This window comes from Adiantum capillus-veneris, chromosome 2 (genome assembly GCF_014529385.1).
Source record: "Adiantum capillus-veneris isolate H3 chromosome 2, ASM1452938v2, whole genome shotgun sequence".
Classification (NCBI taxonomy): Eukaryota; Viridiplantae; Streptophyta; class Polypodiopsida; order Polypodiales; family Pteridaceae; genus Adiantum; species Adiantum capillus-veneris.
Window position 1 is genome coordinate 71,076,258 of NC_140932.1, and position 21,768 is coordinate 71,098,025.

General features: G+C 44.7%; 1 protein-coding gene across 1 annotated transcript in view; it reads right to left on the bottom strand.

The window, feature by feature from the left end:
* Window positions 1-336: 336 nt before the first annotated feature.
* Window positions 337-21,768, bottom strand: part of LOC147462948 (uncharacterized) — a 47,708-nt gene continuing 26,276 nt past the window's right edge. Inside the window, exons 3-6 of the mRNA XM_086486253.1 lie at window positions 14,012-14,093; window positions 1,466-1,519; window positions 1,308-1,385; window positions 337-1,231 (exon numbers count right to left, since the gene is read on the bottom strand). Of these exons, the coding sequence (XP_086342379.1) occupies window positions 825-1,231; window positions 1,308-1,385; window positions 1,466-1,519; window positions 14,012-14,093 (621 nt within the window). The 3' untranslated portion in view covers window positions 337-824. The remainder of the gene's footprint in view (window positions 1,232-1,307; window positions 1,386-1,465; window positions 1,520-14,011; window positions 14,094-21,768) is intronic.

A 21,768-nucleotide genomic window follows, 5' to 3' on the forward strand; every position in this document is an offset into this window, starting at 1 on the left:
CACTCTAAAAGATTCTTTCTTTGCTTTGTCATTTCAGGTTGTCATTCATGTGAGGAATGAGTACTAGTCCTTTTCTGAGGATGAATCTTACATGGGGCATATCAGAAGCAGATACAAGAGAACACTCAAGAATGGCATGAAACAACCAAGGTGCCTAATCATGGAAATTACCATACAGTCTACGAATGCCCATATCGTACTGTACAAATCTGAACCGTACGATATAAACTGAAGTACCATTACCTCTTACCTCTTTCAAGAGAGATCTGACTCGTGTGTTTCCTTTTTCGCTTAATACAAACTTTCACCGTTACGCTGTAAAAAGAAAACAAGAAATACAGAAAAGCTCCTTCGAGGAAAATTCCTTAGTAGAGAATGGCAATGCTACATGAATAATTAAAGAAGTGGATCACTAACACACTACTGTATGGAAGTAAACAAAAATGCCCTCAAGAACACCATAAAGGGTCATCTACTGCATGCTGATAATACATTAACAAGGTAAAAACCAGCTCTAAAATCTCACTTCTCTAAATACATCCAGGCAGACCATGTGGACATGGTTCCCTCCAGCTGCTAGTTGCTTCAGAATGTATTGCTCCTTGAGGCCATACTCTTGACAAGGTGGACAAGCCTTAGCATTTCAGCATCAAGGAATAGACATAACTCAAGCCCTGCCAGAGATGTTTCTCTCCTCGCATACCGAGTGCCCCATCAGTCATGTCATGTCAATATGTACTTGTCTGATACATACCGCAGGTCATTACCCAAGTAATGCTAACACCATCACTCCACTCTCTTTCAGCACACAGTTGCATCAAGCCCTACACTTGAGTCAGCTCTCCTTCCTTGGCCCTTTCCGCTTCCTGACCCTTACCATCATGGTCTTCCTCTTCTACTTCCTCATCCTCACCATCTTCCTCCTCATCGTCCTCAAACTCACTTCCGTCAAGCTCGTCCTCATCAAGGTTTTCTTCATCTCTGATTGATGTGTACTCAGGAGGTGGAACAGTCTCTGCTGTCTCTGCTTCCTTCATCGTAATTACCAAATGTCTTATAACCCTTTCATCCTTATCCAGTAGAAACTTGAATTCCTCTATTTCCTTGGCATCTATTTGAATATTCATCAAAATATAATTGGCACATCTGGCCTTTTTTATTTTGTATGCTAGCTTCCTTAAGCCCCAGTCATTGAACCTGTGAATCTTTCCCTTTCTTTCCTCAATGAAATCTGCTACCAAAAGAACAATAAAAAGAATGAAAAAACTAGCTCCACTACTTCTGTTGCAGAATATTCATCTACCCACCTTTCACCTTCTGAATGACCTCTGGAAGTTGGTCGACATGGGTTTCATGCACAAGAAAAACAACTTCGTAATGTCGAGCTGTGATGGAATGAAGACACCATTTAGAACTCGAAGTACAAACAAAAGATCAGCTACACATGTACAGAGTATGTCTTCACCTGTTTGCAATATTTGATCAGTTTCAAATAACAAGTTGAACGCAGCAGTAGTATCTGCAACACAGAAAAATGGTATGAGGATCTTATCATTTCAAGACATACAACCTTGAGGCAAAACGTGTACAGTTCCCATGTGAAGCGACACACTCCTTTCTCAGAAGGCAACACACCCCTTACAATAGGCAATCAAGCACTCAATTTGGTAGCAGAGCGTATGTGTATGTGTGTGCACGCATGCGAGCGTGTGCGTGCATGCTTGCATGTGTGCACGGGAATGTGTGTATATACATGACATATGTGCGATGTATGTATGTAGTGTGTGCGTGCGAGTGCATGTGTATGTGAATATAAATAAATAAATGCCTAGGACATTAAGCGAGCCTTGCTTCCTTCACGCGCTTGGACATCATCCAAACAGGAACTTGTTGATGCCATGATCTCACATTATTGGCAAGTCTTTGTTGCTCCTCCTTAGCCCTCTACAGCAATTCAGCAAGCACGTCAACTGTTGCTCTCTCATGTGCATCCATCCTTTCTTCACAGGATGCACAATGCCTTGAGGAACCATTCACTGATTTTGAATCGCATTGTGTAGTGATTATGTTGGGCCGTTGGCGATCCCCTGGTTGGGATGGGCTTATTGTGGAATTCTACCTCTCCTTTTAAGTGACTCTTAAAGAGCACTTGCTTTTCATGTTGAATGCGGCATGGGAGAAATAAGGTTTGCCAGTGTCTTGGCAGGAAGGTTTGCTTAAATTGTTGCCTAACAAGCATTTTGCGAGCAATTTTCTCATTGGCGGCCAATTACTTTGATGCCTGTAGTTTACAAGTTATTGGCTAAGTTGCTAAATCGGATTAAAGATCACCTTCTTCCAGGACTTCATCAGGCTCAATATGGTTTCATTCCACGTCGCCAAATCACTGACAACTTGGCTAATGTTCTGATTGGCATGGAATATGCAAAATACATGCAGCACTTGTTATACAAGTTGACATTGAAAAGGGTTTTGATACTGTGCAGTGGGATTACATTGTTACGTGCGGTGTCTTGGGTTCAGTCCTAAGTTAGCCAATATCGTTTATTTCTTGTATGCTCGCAGTACGTCTTCGGGGATCCTTGAAGGTGAAATGACGAAATCCTGGCCACTTAGCTATTCAGTTAGGCAGGGCCGTCCCCTCAGTGCATTGTTGTATACTATTGCCACTCACCAGTTGTTGATGCATCTTGATCATTTGACTTTTGTTGGTCGTCTTCATGGCTTGCAATTACCCTCGGTTCAGAACTTTATTGGGCAAGATGACTCATTGTTTATGCCTCTCAATCACCAAGCTAACGTCCAAGTGATTATGGACGCTTTGAAAGCATATGGGCTTGCGGCTGGTCTTACAGTCAATTTCCGCAAATCGAAACTTCTGTCGCTTAAACCTTGTAATTGACATAATCTGTTGTAGCCAGGTGAGATTGTTCCTCCGAATGTGCCTGCCAGACATTTGGGGTATCCAATTGGATAAATTGTCACCAACCCTCAAAAAGTGAATTGGCGCTTGAATGTCAAATTGCATTACTAGAACTTATCCACTTGGCCATTGCATGTTCGCCTGCGAATCGTTCAAAGTGCTTTGATAGCTTACGTTCAGTTCTATTTGCCATTGTTGCATTGGCCTCATCATTGTCTCGCTTCTCTTATGTCAGCTATTTTGTCTCATTTGTGGCCAGCCCATTCTCACAAAAAAGGCCCACGTTTTGATGTTGATGGGGAAACTTGTTGCCTACCCTTGTCCAACAAACTCAGCCTTGGACTCCTATGCTTGCCTACTTGTGTCGGCATGTTGTTACTTCCTCCTTTAGCCATTGGCAATCATCTCTCTGGGAGGTTGTGTTTGGCAAGATGGAAGGGCACAATCCTGGTTGTTCTTTTGCTTCCAATTTGATTCCTGCTTGGAAAGATGTAACAAGTCATTTATCATGGCACGGTCGACAGCAGCGGGAAGGGAATTCGCTTCATTTGGAGAGTCTTCATTGGAGCCAAGAATTCTCTATTTGGTTGATCGTTCGCCTCTTCAGGCATATTTTCTCTCTTGTCGTGGCCTTCATGTAGTTGATAATATGGTTGATGAGGTGGGCTACACCTTTCAATTTCCCATTGCCGCTCGTCGTTTTGGATTTGGTATGCATTCCCATCAGCCCTAGAGAGAGCTAACACATGCTAGTTGACTTTTTACTCATTCCGCCATTGGCTGATAGTAGCCGAATGTTTGATTGAAATTTCCAGGACACTCCTTTTGAGGCCATTTCTGCCGGCCAAGTTTTGTTCTTCTTCTACGGTGGCCTTGGCTCGCTGACCATTGTAATGCACTATGGTCCATGCACAAGTCTGATACCTGGTGGAGGAAGCCTCTCTTTGCCCTCTAGAAGAGCCACTTGCATTTGAAGGAGCGTTTGTTTCTTTGGCGATGCTTAGTGGACACTTTTCTCAGTGCACGTCATATCTGCTCTTCGCGTTGTGTCCGTTGCTCGCCTTCAGAGGAGACTGTTAGTCACCTACTCAAGGATTGTTGCAGTTTCCACAAACAGTTTTGGGCTTTTGACATTCTCCCACCTTCCTTATAGCGATCTGCGGCCTTCTTCATGTGGGTCAAATATTGGGCTTATTGGACCCTGTGGCACGTAAAAGCTGTATGTTCCACCGCTCTTCAAGTCTTCCCTTAGGCAATCTTTACGTTTTTGTCACGTGAGTACTACACTTGCGCCAAGTGGACAAGCTTCTACTACCGTCTAGCGTCATTCATAGTCTAGCTTAGGACCTAGCCTGACACTTTGTGAGCCTCTAGCAAGACGTGCATGCCCAAGCCAGTGTAGTTGCATACTCTCTCTTGCACAATACAAACATTTCAGCATTTAGGCATGTTACCGCATGTGAACCACCTCTTAAGTCATTAAATTTATTAAGTAACTTTTTGGCATCATTTATGAAGAATCGTGGGGCTATGAAAGTACTGCTCGACCCAGCATGAAGTGATATATAAGTAGCCATGGGTGAGCGCTAGGATCCAGGGGAGGCAAAAGAAGAAGATGAAGAAGTACCCCTCAATACTTGCAGTACCCACAGCAGCAGCACCAGCATTTTGACAACTTCAGAACCAGCGCGCGCTCTTAGCCCTATGATCCGCAGCAGATTCAGCATTCAGCCCTTAGCATTGCAGATCCAGATCATCATTCCTTAGCGTTTCCAACAGTGTCTGTCAATTTTCAGCCTATCCCTGCCAGCGGCGATAGCAGATCAGCCCATAGCCTCGTCACAGTAGCAAATTACAAGCATCAGACCCTTTTGCATGTTAGCCTTAGCCTCGCAGTACCCCGGCATCTAGCACCCTTGTGGTTTGGCTTGGCTCTTGCCTAGCTCAGCGTAGGGATCATCAGTACCTCCATATCCTCAGCACCCAAGTACCTTCACTACCCATAAGTACTCGCAATTCCAAGCACCAAGGTACCCGCAGTACCAAGCACTTAGCCGCTCAAGTATCAAGCATCTACATCTAGTTCCCGTCAACGTCTCAACATTAGCATCATTGTATCAGCATTTTGTGCAAGTAATCTAAAGCAAGTACTTGCTCTGGCAACAAAGCAAGGGGGCCCTTGCGGGTGGTTGGGACCCGACATGCCATGTCATCTCTCTTTTCTCTCTTGGGATAGTTTCCTACGACGTTAAAATCTTCTTCTTCTTCTTCTTGTCCTTCTCTCTCTCTCTCTCTCTCTCTCTCTCTCTCTCTCTCTCTCTCCCCCCCCCCCCCCCCCCCCCCCATTATGTTCAGTTCAGTTTCTCTTTTCAAGTGAAGTGCAGTAACCTTGTGTTTGTGCGGAGCACTAGATCCGAGCAAAATCCTTAAACACTTCCGCTGCACCTCACAGTTTTGCCTTGGAAATTGGTGATATCACCTCAGAGATACGTCAACTCTCCTACGAATGTTTTTAGCCCTCTTTCTTAGCCGAACACTCCTATGTTCTTTCTTTTCTATATGATCTTTTCTGTGAGTTTTCCTCGCCTCAAGATTTCCCACTTGTAAATTAATCCCAAAGATTTACCAAAAAGTATGTGAATATAAATGGCACACACATGACTCTAGATTCCATCACAACAGAGGGGTTCCTTTTTCATGAAGGTTGTGTGTTTCGTAGGTTTCGCCAAAATATTTTGCACGTCTCGAAGTTTCGAGGTTTCATACCCATGAAAGTGGGTTTTTTGTCACATTGGGACTGTAGGAGGCAATCAATTGACTGTCACGTGACACATCCAACCCTATGTGTCCGTGGACAAGCTATAGCATGATCAGGGTTCAGTCAGTCCAGTCAATCTAGGTTGGAAGTGTCTCGCACTTTTGTGAGTCTATTCGTAGACCGTGCATGACCAGTCACTTAGTGTAGATGCATATCCTCTCGTTGCACACAGCATGATCATAAGCATTCCCATCAGAATCCTTCAAGGGAATTTTCCAGTGCATTTAACCTATTTTCCCTATTTTTGACATTTTTCACTTATTATTTTTAAGTGACTTTTGTTGGAAAGTAGGTAGGGCAAATTGAGTAAGTTTGTATATAAGCAAACCTAAACTAGCACTAATTGGCAGAAGAGGCAACAGGAGCACCTTGCTCAACAGGCAACTTCTTAGCAAGACCCCCCCCCCCCCCCCCCCCCCCCGCCCCCCCCACCACAGGAGACTTAGCGTTTTCAGCCAAGGACAGCCAACGTTTTTCTCCATTGCAGATCAGCCCCAATGTTTCACATTGCAGACCAACCCGGCGACAGCAAGACACAGCAGAAGCCTAGCGTTTTTTATTTGCAGACCAACCTCAGCGTTTTGCAGATTACCGCGAAGGAACCTCAAGCAACACCAGCGTTTTCAGTTTTCAGCCTTTAGACATCGGAGAAGAACCCCCGAACCTCGCAGATCTCACCTTCCCGCAGCAGTTCCTCGCCGCACGGTCAGATTCTGCAAGGTTTACAGTTTCAGCCCGGAAAACGCAGATTTCAGCATCTGCATTTTCAGCGCGTCGTCGTCGTCGTCGTCACATCGTCGTCATCGACATAGAGTCAAAATTCAGCAGATACAAGATTTGCAGATTTCAGCCCTTAGCGTTTTCAGATTTCAGCCCGCCTCATCGTCGTCGACATCGTCCGCAAGTCCAAGCATTGTAGAGATTTGTGCAATCATAAGTAGACCGCTCTCGCCATAGAGAGTGGGGCCTTCGGAGGAGGGGTTTACAACGTCTCTGGTGTCGTATTCTCTTCTCTATCTCTTAGTCTCATACACTTGCACGCACAGTGTCCATTCACTTGTTTGTGATCATTGCACTCTCTCATTAAGAACGGAAGGCTCTCCCTTCCATAAGAACAAAAGGAACCTTCAGCACAGTTCAGAGCACTCATCTTGAGCAAAGTTCAAACATTCATTCCGCTGCACCTAACATTGGTATCAGAGCTTTGGCAGTGTTCTGTATCACTCAAGGAAAGAACCACAAGAATCACAAGGATTTTTTTTGCTTGTTGCGGTCGCACGAACCCAAGTTCACTTGGGCGTGTCAATTCCTATTCGTGTTTTTGAAGAGAGAGGAATCCCAGGAAAGAAGGGCTTGTCCAACCTCCCCTTGTGTCTCTTTTCGATCAGTGAGAGCGGACCATGCACTTAGCAGCCGGCCAATCGACGTGAGGTGGGAAAAAGCAACCTTGGTGTGAGCGCAAGGCCGCCAAGGGGTGCGCCCGCGGGAAAGAGTAGAACTCGGGTGAAGAGAAGATCCTTCTCAAACATAGATTGCAAGCGAAAGAAAACCTCAAGACCCTTAAGAACCCAAGAACCAAGACCCCCAAGAACCCAAGTTCCTCGTGAACATAAGAACCCAAGACCACGAGAACCCACAAGAACCCAAGACTTCAGTGGATGGTCATCAATCGAAGCGGAATGGATACTTCGCTTGGAGGTGATGAGCATGAGAGAGGCGAAGAAGAATTTTCCCCACCAGGAGGTTTTTCCCCTTCCCTGTCTACGACAAGGATTGCGCTAACTTCTATGGAGGAGTTGGACCAGTTGTGTCTGGAAAGAAAGTTAGAACGCAAAGAAAGAGAAGCAGAAAGAAAGGCCTACGAAGAAGAAATGGCAGCCATAGATCGTGACTACGAAGAAGAAATGGCAGCCATAGAGCGTCAGTACGACTTGGAAGAAAAAGAAAGTCAAGCAAGATTTGATCGCGAGAACAAAGCAAGAATGCAAGAGATGTTGCGACTCTTTTCTCAAGTGCAGGCACAGATGCAAGAGATTCGGGCAAAGGAGACTCTCTCAGTCCCTTCTTCTCCAAAGCATGACACACAAGATTTGCATGATTATGAGAAGCATGATGATTTGTTTGACAATGATGAGCATGATGATTTGATTGACAATGATGAGCAGGATTATTTGATTGACAATGATGAGCATGATGGATTGATTGACAATGATTTGCATGATGATTTGAATGATGATGATAAGCATGATGATTTGCATGATCAAGATGTGATTTCTCACAAGCATGATGAGTTGCATGAAGATGATGTGATTGTTCACAAGGATGATGTGTTAGTGGATGCTTTTTCTAGCAAAGCTAACCTCGTTGTAGAGCAATCAAGTTTCCATTATGTCGTAAGGTGATCATTTGCTGGCAAATAGCAATATTAGCATCACTCTGATGATGCCACAACATTTCCAAAAATGCATCACAATGCCCAATGTGAAAGTCTATTTTACCATAATATCCTAGCAAGTAGTGTAACATTGCTTGTGTCACTAATACCTAACTCTGTCTGAATCTCGCAACCAATTTGATCGTAACCAATGTCCAAAATTTTGAGAAAAACGGGTGAATCGAAATTCTCAGTTGCTCCCGGGGTGAACAAGATAAGGGCTTTGGTGCCTTGAATGTTTCCATAAGCCAAGCATAATTCTTTGGATGCATCTAGCATGGTGAGGGCACAAATGCCCGGAAAAAATAGGGTCAGTTTGCTTGTCGGAAAAGCATACAGCTGACACTCTAATACCACTGTAACCGCTAGGGCACAACATAGAAAAAAATACAAGTGGAAACAACTTTTGGACTTGTTACACTTGAAGTGAAAAGAGTTTACCACACTTAGACGAGACACGAAGTGGCAGAGTTCCACTCCCAGATGCACTGGTCTGTAACTAGGCACCCCTTTTCACTAGTTCTATTTACTAATCTATGCAAGACCACCCAACTCTAGACTTTGTGAAAGTGTTTCCCTAAGGCTTTGATTTATCGGCCCCCTGCCTTGCTTTTTATAACTAAAATCTCTAGCTTTTCAATATGGGTCAAAAGATCACAAAGTCAATTGCCTTTCCTCAACTTAACATGGCGGGAAATTTGGTTATGACGTGGCAGCCTTATGGTGCAGACATGGAAATGCTTTTCGATATTAGAGCTTTTGAACGCTAGTTTTTTGTAGAGCTGGCTTTTGAAAGCACCCAACTTTTTGTATCACTTGCTTTTGGGCAAAGTGCCTATGAAATAGTGCCTTGGGGGTCACTTTTGGTAGATCAATACATGGTTGCACAGTTGCAGAGTGACTCCCCGATAGTTTACTCTATGACTTATCAATATTAAAAAAAGTACTAAAAGGGACACCGGACTTTGGGGCCAGTACATATGAAATGGAACTCCGCCACTTCATGTCGCAACTACAATTTGATTCAAAGTTCAAGTGTTCAAATTCTTCAATTCTGTTCCTGTGTCTCCTGTGGAATTACCGCCTTGTCAACTCCAAGCCGGTTATAATGGTATCAGAGATTCAATTGATTCTTCTTCTATAGAGGACCCGGTCTGACTTGCGCAACAGACGAGCCAGTGTCTAAGGCTGCAAAGAAAAATGCTTCATAAGGAAAGAAGAAAGCCAAGGAGCTTGTTCACAAAACAGGAGAGGTTCTTTCCAAAGCTAAGTATGCGATACTATAGGCCCTTTTAGATTTCTGGAAAAATCAATGATGTGTCTTTTAGATTGAAGATGTTAGATACTTCGAAGATTCACAATGCTTTTCATGTGTCTTTTGAGACCTTTCAAAGGTGAAGTGCCAAAGGTGCATCAAAACATCCGTGAGAAATCAATGCGGTCTGGATCTGATGGTAAATAAGTCATAATGATCACCGATCCTGTCTAAGATCTTGATGGGAATAGTGATGTGAATGTGATTATGATTGTTAAGTGACTTGCGTCCGCGTGCTAGGTGCATGGTTTGAGTTGTCAAATGCATGTATGCATAGAGTCAGTGTCTACTTAGCTATTTTTATATTCGCCGTCTATTTTGTAGTAAAAGTTAAAGATGTGTTTATAGGTCATGACAAGTGAAGAAAATGATTTTCACTTGTCATGTCTCTAAATTATTCCACAAATATTTTTTCTACAAATTTAGGGCTTTTCCCAGCTCGTTGAGGCTTTTTACCGTCAAAACGGGTCAATTTTTTAAATGGAAAATGGTCAAATTTTTCTAAAATTTTAAAATTTTTTCATAAATTTACGGATTTTTTCCAACTCGTTTGGACTTTTTACATTAAAAATGGGTCTTTTGGGTGAAAAATGTCCAGAAAAAGGCCATAAAATCATTAAAAATTACCATTTTGTTCAAAAACGGCTCAAAATGCCACCACTCATGGTGCCGTGACTGTAAGAAAGGGGGGTGCTTGTTTTTCATGTAGCTGCTTTTCACAGGCCAAGGGCCTTTAAATATGTGCCATGGGCTCATTCTCTAGCACGCTCCCAGGTGAAGGTGCAGAGCGTGGAGTATCGGCTTGTACAGAGTTGAAGCAATATAAAGAAATACCGAAAGGGGCGCCAAGGTTTGGGGCCAATTGTTAGGTGCAGCGGAATGAATGTTGTATTTTCTCAAGATTAGTGATCTTTATTGCTCAAGGTTCCTTTTAGTTCTTAGGGAAAGAGAGAGCTTTCCGTCTTATGGAGAGTGCTATGATCACGAACAAAGTGAATGGATATTGTGCGTGCAAGTGAATGAGACTGAGAGAAGGAGAGAGAAGAGATACGACACCCGAGAGTTTGTAAAACTCTCCTCCGAAGGCCCCACTCTCGTCGGCGAGAGTGGTCTACTTTGATTGCACAAAGGTGTACAATGCAAATGCAATGGACTGATGCAATGGGACTATGCCGATGACGACGACGATGGTGACGACGACGACTTGATGGCTGAAATCTGAGATCTTTTAATCGCTGAATTTCGGGACTGTTTCAGTGGCTGAAAATGACTGTTTTGGCTGCGTTTTCTTGGCTGAAAATGGGGGAACATCTACAACCATCTAGGGGCTGATCTGCTACTGCGTCATAGGCTGAAAACTGCGAGAATCCAACTGCTGAATTCTGCGTTTTTGCTACTGCTGAGCTGGCGTTTTTGACAGGGCTGAAAAAACGTTGAATCTGCAATGATGCTGGTGTTCTTGTCAAGGGCTGAAAAACGCTGGCTGGGATGTATCTGCTGAGGTTGGAAACGCCAAGCAAGAGGACTTGTCGGCGATGGCTTGCTGGGAGGAAACGCCAAAGGGAAGGAGTGGATGGCGAGGGTCTACTGCTGGGGGGGGGGGGGGGGGGGGGGGGGGGGGGGGGGGGGGGGTTTACTGCTGAGAAGTTGCCTGTTGAGCGGGAAGCTCCTGCTGCCTCTTCTGCCAGAAAGTGCTAACTTGGGTTTGCTTATATATTAACTTAGCAAAATTGCCCTACCTACTTTTGTTGGAAAGTCACTTAAAAATAATAAGTGAAAATAACTAATAAATAGGAAAATAGGCTAAATGCACTGGAAAATTCCCCTAACTGATGTTAATGGATTCTGATGGGAATTCCGATGATCATGTTGTGTGCAACCGGAGGATATGCATCTATGCTAAGTGACTGGGCATGCATGGTCTACGAATAGACTCACAAAAGTGCCAGATCACTGCTAATCTAGACTTGACTGAACTGACTGAACCTGCTGTGGTGTAGCTTGTCCACGGACACATAGGGTTGGGATGTGTCACGTGACACCAATGCTCTCTAGGGGTGGAACTCCGCCACTCCCCGTCTCGTGTGGCCTGCACTCTCTATCTCTTTCAGTTCAATTGTTATTTGAAGTGCTTAAAATTCTTCAGTCTATTCTTTTCCCTTGGCATGCGGTGCCGGTCCCTTGATAGTGGTATCGAAGCTTCAAGCTTTGTGCTTATTTTAAAGCGAATCGATCTTGCCAAAGAGCAAACAAAGAAAGAAACTTTGTGCTGGGAATCTTATTAAAGAATCTTCGTGTCCTCACCCCGGACTTATTAGCCACTCACCTCGGACTTATTAGCCACTCCCACCCTTCATCGCGCATCGGGCGCGCTCCCGTCTTCATCGCTCTGTCTTAAAGGGCATAAGCCATAAAGATCACTTGCAAGAGAAGGATCAAAGATTTTTTTTTTTTTCGAGCCGATGTTTTTATCAGAAGCAGTGCCATACAGTGGTGGATGTCTATAGCTATCAAGCCGCACACTCCAAGGACTTGGCAAGGTTTCAAGAAAAATTTTGCCCGAAGTTACATGCCTTCTGACATCTTCCTTCGATGTGCAGCTTTTGGCAGAGTGGGTTATCCTGAAATGATTGCCACGGAAACCCTAGCAGATTACAACTTGCAGTTCCGTACAACTGCCACGTCAGCACCTACCAACGCAATTCGCGGAAGTCCGTACATCCTACCAAGTCATCAACGTAAATCACAAACATCCATACAATTGCCACGTCATCATCTTTTTCGCAAGAGATTGAGTGTGTGTGTGATCTTGCTTTATTCTAAGGGCTTTCGGTCCCTTGGGCCCCATCAGACGGGGTCTCGTAAGTTGGTGGGAGCTCTTCTTTAAAAATAGGCCACTTGGCAAGACTTTGCAAGTTGGTGAAACTTCTTGTGTTGTTGCTGCTTCCTAGGGTTTAGGCCCCTTGGCCGGGAAATGCAAGTTCGCTCCGTTCTTCAATGGCTTGACACGTCAGCACTTTGTGGTAGCTTCAGTTCCTTGCAGGCTGTGATGGCAGCAAAGAAAGGTGCGCTACAACACAAGACAACGAAGGACCTCTAAAAGACTTCCACCCATTGCCACAACATCCTCCAAATAGCACACTCGTCCTATGTGTTGCCAATCCAGCACATTCCCCAATTCCAAAATTTGGACATGTGTTGTATTTCCACCAACTTTGTCTTCGCAGCAACCCTTCCACATAGCAGATATTAAAAGATCCCCTGGGCCCTACTGACTTAGGGCACCTACTCGCACCATATTGTACACACAGACCTACCTTGCCAAGAAGTGACCCATACACCCTCACGAGTCACCATACCCTTGAATACCCTCTGCACACACAAATCTCTCTGATTTTTACCGTGCACATTCTTGAAGCAAGTAGCGATGGCGATCACCTCGCTCACACCCACACCCTCTACTCTAGCATCCGTCGCACACCACCAAAGGCTGAAACGCCTTTTCCACATGCAGTTCTACGACATACCTATCCACACGCAAGAAGTGCACACAGATCTGGAGGACATCATCGTTGTTGTGGATGATACAAAGAGGATGCTTATCATGGATGGCAAAACCTGCCTAGCATTGTCATAGAGACTTGCACATCCATAAGCGGATAGAAAATCATGTGTCACATAAGGTAATGAGGCTGCACCATCTCAGCCAGCAAGAGCGTTGTCAGTTAGGAAGCAGCTCTTTGGACCTACATTCTCCAAGTATCCACATGAGACCAACAACAGGTGGAGTGGCTGCTTTCTTTTCTCTCATCTAGCGGGAGGAGAGTTTGCCCTTGTACCTAGAAAGGAGTGCTTAGCCTTGGCATGCCGTCGACACAGAAAGACAACATCAGCTGTGTTTCGGCAAGGAAAGAAGCTCCTTTGAGCTGTGTTTCCAGCAAGGAAAGAAGCCACTTTGAGCAGTGTTTTCAGCAAAGGTGTCTTCAGTGTGCTCTAAGAGAGAGGAGGAGAATTGCATTTTCAGCCTCTCAAACCCTCTTAACACTTGTGTTGGCAAACGTAATAGATGTTGCACCATTTCTGCTTGTCAATCAAGGAATATCAAAAATAAATTTTGCAGTCACCCCTTCCAAGAAATCCACTAATTGTGCGCACACATTCAAAAATCAAGGTGCCCACATGTTTCTTGTGCAGCTGTATATTAACAAAAAGATGGCATCCACAACACTTTACTTATTCTGAGAACCCCATCTTGTAGCTAAAGATTCATATCAAAATATTTTTTGTGCTATGTCTTGTCATTGCCTTGTTAAAATTCATACCTGTTAATTTTACAGCCCTGATTTTCTTTTTTCAGTAGAAGCATTTACAAATCCTTGTAATACTTACGACATAAAACGCCCGCAGTGTAGAGACCCCAAGCACAAATCGTAGAATGTATTGTGCATGACAGTGTCATGGTTTCTTTACAATAGTATATCCATTGTAAAAGAAATGAAGTTGGAAGTCAGAAAAGCTAACCCCTGTCAATCTCGAAGAAATCCGGTAGTTCAAACTTCTCTTCTTTTGTTTTCCGTTTGGGTTCAGCAGCTGCCCTCCATTTCTGCTTAAAGCATGTACTCATGTTAAGGGAAACATTTTTCACAATGCAAGAACAATGAAAACTTTGGAACTTAAAGCATGTACTCATGTTAAGGGAAACATTTTTCACAATGCAAGAATAATGAAAACTTTGGCTTAAAACAGTCAACAAAGATGACAAAGGTGAAGAATAAAGACAACACGTATCTTCAACCCAATAAAACCAAGCTAGCTTTTGTTTCTATCTGAAAAGACACCTTCAAATGCTGATATGGGTGTTTGGAGGAGGAGAAAAAGGGGGGGGGGGGGGGGGGGGGAGACGGGGGGGGGGGGTTTGCTTTGTTAACATCATCTAGGGGCAAAAGCTGGTACCTATGAGACAAACGATGTACATGTATGTGTAGAGAGGCTATCCAGGAAAAAAGGACAAAGGTACACAATGAACGTACCACCACAGCTGACTGGAGAAAAAACCTGGGGTACTGGAAGACTACATGGAGCGATGGAGGGATGAAGCTCTAAGCTACGAGGGAAAAAGTAAATGCTCAAGAAGTACAACAATGATATGCATGATTATTTTATCTAGCTATCTGGTACCATTATGTGGGTGTAGGAAGGATGTCATGCAAGAGTGGGTAAGGGATGAAGAGTCCACGAAGGACGGCAACAGGATCCAAGAAAACCTGGTCCACCTACTGTTGTCTGGCAAACCGATGTTGCACTCGAATCCCTTCTCTCAGTCGCCTCGTGGCCCAATACCAAGGCACTCAAGGTCACTGGCCAGACCAGGCAATCTAGGCCTAGTGTAGTGTGACTCCTCTTTGGGTAGTTGAAACGAACGAGGAGATAGGACCTCCCGGCCACACGGACCGCCTACAGATGCTCGTCGGACGAACCACCCGACCATAGCCACCATCCGGTAGCTCCCCCATGCTGGGGCCAGCGTCCGAGGACGTAGGCGTGCACCTGTAAGACCGAGCGTTCCATACCACCCGGCCTCACCTCCTCGAGGTGACCTCGCGCACTCCTAGCCTCGCGGGCTAACCACTGGCACTCTGCCAGTGGGGTCGATAACTGTAAATGAGGCCTTGGCCTCCCTTTTATAATAATGGCCGGCCACACTGGCCGGGTTCGCACTACGTCCGCCCGGACACTGGACGCCCATCCCGACGGCATCTGGGCTAGATCCCCTCTCCTGTGAGCGGGACATAACATACTTCCCCCCTTAAGAACCATTGATGTCCTCATCAATGAAGTGGGGATACTGAGCTTTCAAAGCTCTAACAGGTTCCCAAGTAGCATACCTTTCAGGTTGACCCTTCCATTTGATTTAAGTACTCGTCATAAGCCTTTTGGCACGAATGACGGGTACGATGATCCAAAACTGCTTCTGGTTCTCGAGGAATATACTCAGTTTGCATATCTTGCCATACATTTTCCTCGATAGGCACGACAACATCAGCTTCGCCCAATTTGACTTTAAGGCAGCTGACATGAAACACTGGATGTCAGTAACATCCGAAGGAAGAGCCAGTTTGTAGGCAACTTGGCCAATTTTCTTTGTGATCGGGAACGGACCACAATATCTAGCTGAAAGTTTATAATGCTTTCATGTTCGCATAGTCTTGGAATCCTTGGGTATCTTCAGATAAACCCATTGTCCCACATCTAGAGTCCTTGGGGATCTCTTTTGATTAGCATAAGTAGTGACTCGATCACGAGCCGTTCTTATGCTATCCTTGGCCAAATTCGAGCATTTCCTGCATGTCATACAGGAAATCACGAGCTTGGCGGTCCTTGACTTTCTCTAAGCCAATAGCAATCGGGGATTTAGGCTCAAATCCATACATCAGCATGAACGGGCTAAATCCAATAGCAGAATGCTTGCTACTATTATAGGCAAACTCTAACTGTGGAAGATACCTTTCCCAATCAAATTGCCTGTGAGAGACATGCTCTCGACATGTCTTCTAATGTCTGGTTCATCCTCTCAGTTTGTCCGTCGGACTCAGGATGGTCAGAAGACGACATACTCAACTTCATCTGAGGGTGAGCAAAGACATCTCGCCAAAATCGGCCAGTGAACTTAGTATCTCAATCACTGACGATATCTTCTGGGAGACCATACAGCTTATAAAGCTGATCGACAAATAAAACCGCCAACTCATGGCTTTTTACTGCCGACTTCGTTGGTATAAACTTCGCCATTTTTGTGAGTCTATCGACCACAACCCAAATAGCGTCATTGTCTCAACTAGTATTTGGCAAACCAACGATAAAGTCCATGGAAATACTCTGCCACTTGGCATCTGGGATTTCCAATAGATGTAACAGGCCAGCTTTCCTAAGGCGCTCTGCCTTATTGACCTGACACTGAGTGCATCTCTTCACATAGTTCTCTATGTAAGAGCGTATTCTTGGCCAATAGAAATATCGCTTGACCAAAGGCAAAGTTCTCTGGGTGCCCAACACTAGGAACATCGTGGCATTCGCACAAAATCTTTTGGCGAATCTCATCGATTTCCGGCACGCAGACTTTACCATTTCTAAACAATAGTCCACCTCTAATGGAATATTGTCACTGTCTCGTCTCTCCAGCACGACTCACTTGGGTCTCCGGATCACCCAAGCCTGTATGCGAGTCATGCTCCGCTTCGACCTCGTTCCATATCTTGCCAAAATGGCCATCGGAGCGACATAGCCCTCGGAGAGAGAGATAGAAATCCATCGAGATTTCAGCCATAGACAAAGCATTGACCTCAGGAATCCTGCTGAGCGCATCGGCAACTCGATTGCTGGATCCTTTTCTATAACGGATCTCAAAGTCAAACTCTTGCATAAGTTCAACCCATCTAGCCTTTCGGCCTCTGAGATCACCCTGATCACAGATATAGCGCAAGGAATGATGATCTGTCCATGCAACAAACTTAGAGCCATACAAGTAGTGTCGCCATTTTCTCAGGACGTGGACTACGGCGTAAAGCTCCTTTTCATACATTGGGTAACGCATCTCAACGTCAGAAAGCTTCTTACTTTCAAACGCAACAGGACGTCCATCCTAGTATAATACTGCACCAATAGCATAATCACTAGCATTCGTTTCAACCACAAACGGTTTGCTAGGATCCACAATGTGCAATATTGGCGCAGTAGTCACCAAGTGCTTTAGTGTCCGAAAGCTCTCGTCGAGACTCTCATTCCAGGCAACAGGGGGATTACCTTTACGACGAGGACCCGAAGTCTTCGGCCCTTTCACCCCTCCTTTTAAAAGTTACGTAAGCGGAGCAGCAACTTTAGAGTAATCCTTGATAAACTTGCGAAAGAATCCAGTAAAGCCTAAAAAGGACTTTACTTGGCGTACATTCTTCAGAATGGGCCAATTTCGCACTTTATCTAACTTTTCAGGGTCGACGCAAATTCCATCGCAAGTAATGATGTGACCCAAGTACAGAAGCTCTTTCTTAAAGAATTCACACTTCGAAACCTTAGCGTAAAGCTTCTCAGTTCTCAATACTTCGAGATCAGTGCGTATATGCACTAGGTGCTCAGACAAACTTCGGCTGTAGATCAAGATATCATCAAGAAATACAACAACCAAGTTGCCCAAAAATGGTCTCAACAGATCATTCATCATCTGCTGGAACGTAGCTAGAGCATTGGTCAAACCAAAAGGCAAGACCAAAAACTCATAGTGACCATAACGCGTATGGAAGCATGTCTTAGGAATATCTTCCAGTTTGATCCGTATCTGATGATAGCCTGATCGCAGGTCTATCTTCGTAAAATACAACGCTCCATGGAGCCGATCTATCAGATCGTCCATGCGCGGGAGCGGATATTTGTTCTTGACAGTAAGTTTATTCAACCCCTTGTAATCCACGCAGAAGCGCATAGTGTTATCCTTCTTTCAAGAAAGTAGCACTGGCGCTCCCCACGGGGATTTGCTAGGCCGAACAAAACCCCTATCGAGATAATCCTTCAGCTGTCGCTGAATCTCGTCCTCCTCGGTTTTACTAAACCGATAGGGTTGCTTTGAGAAGGGCTGACTACCAGCCACCAACTCAATGCCATGATCTACTCCTCTCGAAGGCGGCAAGCCAGGAGGTAGATCATCAAGAAAAACATTCTTGAAATCAGTCATGATTTCTCGGATAAGGTTGGATTCGTCGGAATCCCCAAGTTCAACAAAAGAACATGAAACATTTTTACGAAATTCAGTGACAAAAGTACCAAAGCACTAATGAATCAAACCAAGCAGACGGTACACATTGATAAAAGTCAACATCAGAAGACTTTATTTCTTTATACATTTCCAAAGCGGTAACTGAAACCGGCCCGTAGGGCGGTAGGCGTTGGCTTTCACCCGAAATTCTTTACTTTAAACACACACACAGAGCACTTTGCAAAGAGAACCTACGACGGGAGTTAACACTTAAACACACACACGGCTCGGAAGCTAGAATGCTCCGAGCAGACGCCGACAACCTGTAGGTCCCAAAATTGGCGTCCCTTTCGGTATTTCTTTATTCTTTAGGAGGGTAAATTACAAGGTAAGGTCCTGGGAATCCTTCACGTGTATCCACCTAGATACCATTTGATTTGGCCAAATTTCGGCAGCATAACAGTCCCAAAACTTGCGCGAAACCAATTCCCCTGCTGGAACTCGCTTGCACTGTCGTATACCCTCTGATTCCTGTCCAAAAACAGTAAATTCAGCACGCTGTATTTACTGGTTTTTGCCCTGTTTTCAGCCCCAAACAGTCCCCTAACTGTCCTTTGCCAGTGGGGCACGATTCCCAATGATCCTGGCGTCCGTATGGCTGAAAAACAGTGAATTTACAGCGCATACACAGCGCTGATTTTGCACCTGTACGGTGAGGTTATGACCCTCACCAATGCCTGCTTTGGAGCAGCAGTTAGCTACCCCTGTTCCTGCTCAAGGAGGCTCTTGCCTCAGCACAAAAGCATGAACCCACACAACTGTACATCAATCAAATGAGTAGCCCTCTTGTGGGGCATCACATAACTGCACGTAGGGGAGAGAGAGAGCAGTGTGTAGTGTGCAGGGCATCACTCCTAGCACCACACTGTACATGAGAGGGAAAGAAAGCACTCCATAGCTCTTAACCTGTGACAGGTTGCAAATGAGGCCTCTCCCAGCATAAAAATCAGCGCCCATTTTTCTGCAAGAGGAAAGTTCACCAAAATGTGACACTTGGCGCATTTTCAAGCATTTTCCCGTTTCGGGTTCGCCGCTTAAAAATATCCCAACCGAGGCGTCAGTTGACTTCGCGGCAGAGTTATAAAGTGTTCCCCTAGTCATACCGGAGGTAATGACGCGAACACATTTCACGGCCCAAAATAGCAGTTCCCTAAATTTTAGGAGATGCTTCCGTTGGGCTCCCACTGGTCTTCTGACCATCTATCCTCATTGGGACCGCATCCAAAAGTGCAATGTGGCCCAACTGTTGGATACTTATTGTTGGTAGTCCCACCTTGACTTTACGCCTTAATTGAGTTCACTTCCTAGTATCCACCAACTTGCTAAGTGCGACGGGGGGACCTATATGATCTTGCTCTGAGCCTAGACATCCTCTTACCATACGAATTCCAGTGCCGACCACTTCCCGTCTGCGGGTGAATCTACCGTTCACATTGGCCATACAATGTCCGACCGTTTGCTACTTCAAAAAGAGGGTCTCAAAATAAATAAAATAAACCCCATTGGAAAGAAACCAACAACCAAGGTTAGCAGTTGCCACATCTCTGTGACATGCTTAATAACTGTCACGTCCTCGTGACATACCCCCCTCTTGAAATCGCAAACGTCCTCGATTGCATACCATAAATACACGCCACTGATGATCTTGTGCTATCAACACTCTTTTATCATCGCATGTATCCGCAAGAAAGGTCGTAACATACATAGATACAAATGACTTAATGAGGCCTTCATACTTTTGCCATTTCTATCTATGGCACTGAATTCATATGTACATTCGATGTACTAGCTCTATCATTACCCCTCCTTTGCACACGTTGGGTTGGAGCATAAGTAGGCTGTAACCCAAAGGCTTCAAGGTAAAGCTGCAATACATTTGGTGACTCTGACAGTTCATGCTCTTCCATCCACTTTGCATCCATAGGCGGATAGTTCTTGAACTTCACCAAATAACGTCTTGCAACTTGTCCTTTAACTTTTCTGTCCTTATGTGCCAAAACTTGCTCAGGTACCAGGATCTCATCAAGTTCCTCAACTTCTGGCTGATCCTCACCTGGCATATCTTCTGGCACATCACCCACGAAGGGTCTTAGAAGACTCACGTGAAACGCATTATGAATCTTCCATGCATCAGGCAATTTCAGCCTGTAAGCCACATCGCTGATCTTGTCAAGCACTTGAAAAGGCCCATAGTAACGCATGCTGAGCTTAGGAAACAGCCGTTCCTTGCTCTTCATCTTCTTTAACCTTGCCTTTTCGAACCTTAAGAGAACCCAATCACCAGGTGATAGTAGCAATTCACGACGGTGACGATCAGCAGCCTTTTTCTGTTTTGCCTGAGTCTTCTCCAAGGCAACTTTAATCTTCTTATACATCTCATCCATGTTCTCAACATATCAATCTGCCTCAAAGATCTTGTCCTTTGTGTGCAAAATGGGAGGAACCTTTTTGCCGCCTTCAACAATTTCAAAAGGTGCTTTGTCAGTAGACGAATGCACCGTATTATTGTACGCATACTCAAGCATAGGCAAATACTGTTCCCACTTGCCCTTATTATCTGACACATAGCATTTCAGCAGATCTAAGACAGTAGAATTGGCCTCTTCTGACTGTCCGTCAGTTTGTGGATGAAACGAAGACGAGAACTTGAGCGTAGTACCCATGTTCTCAAACAATCCTCTCCAGAACAAACTGGTCATGCGAGGATCACGATCACTGATAATCGATTGTGGCATACCATGGTACTTAAACACATTGTACATGAACAAGCGTGCCATCTGATCAGATTTTATCTTCTTCCTGACAGGGATAAAATGGGCCTGCTTGCTGAACCTGCAAATAATGGTCCATATATCATCATTCCCTATTGGCGTCCTTGGAAGATCAAAGATAAAGTCCATAGCAATGCTTTCCCATGGCTTATCCGGAATCGGCAGTGGTTGTAACAACCCTGGTGCCTTTTGCTTGTCAAACTTGACCTTTTGGCAAACTATGCATGCTCGCACAAAGGCATCCACATCTCTCCTCAAGGTAGGCCAATAGAAGAACGTCTCTACCGCTTAAACTGTTGCATCAATGCCACGATGCCCTGCATACGGTGGGACATGACTCTCTTCCATGACCTTATGTCGCAGTGGCCTAGTGACACAAAGTCTGCCATGCATCATCATAAAACCATCTCTGAGGAGGTAGTGCTCGTGATGTTGCCCCTCTTGTAATTGTTCAAAGATCCTTGCAAAATCTTCATCAGCAGTATACTGTTCCTTCATGTCATCTAACTCATGATGATAAGGAATTGACACAGCTGAAATTTGTGGCTTTCTTGATAACGCATCAGCCACAACATTCTTCTTGCCTTCCACATGCATAATCTGGAAGTGGAACATGGAAAGAATGTTTGCCCATCGCATATGCTTTTCGGATAACTTTGACTGTGTCAAGAAGTATCGCAAGGTCTGATGATCTGTTTGGACAA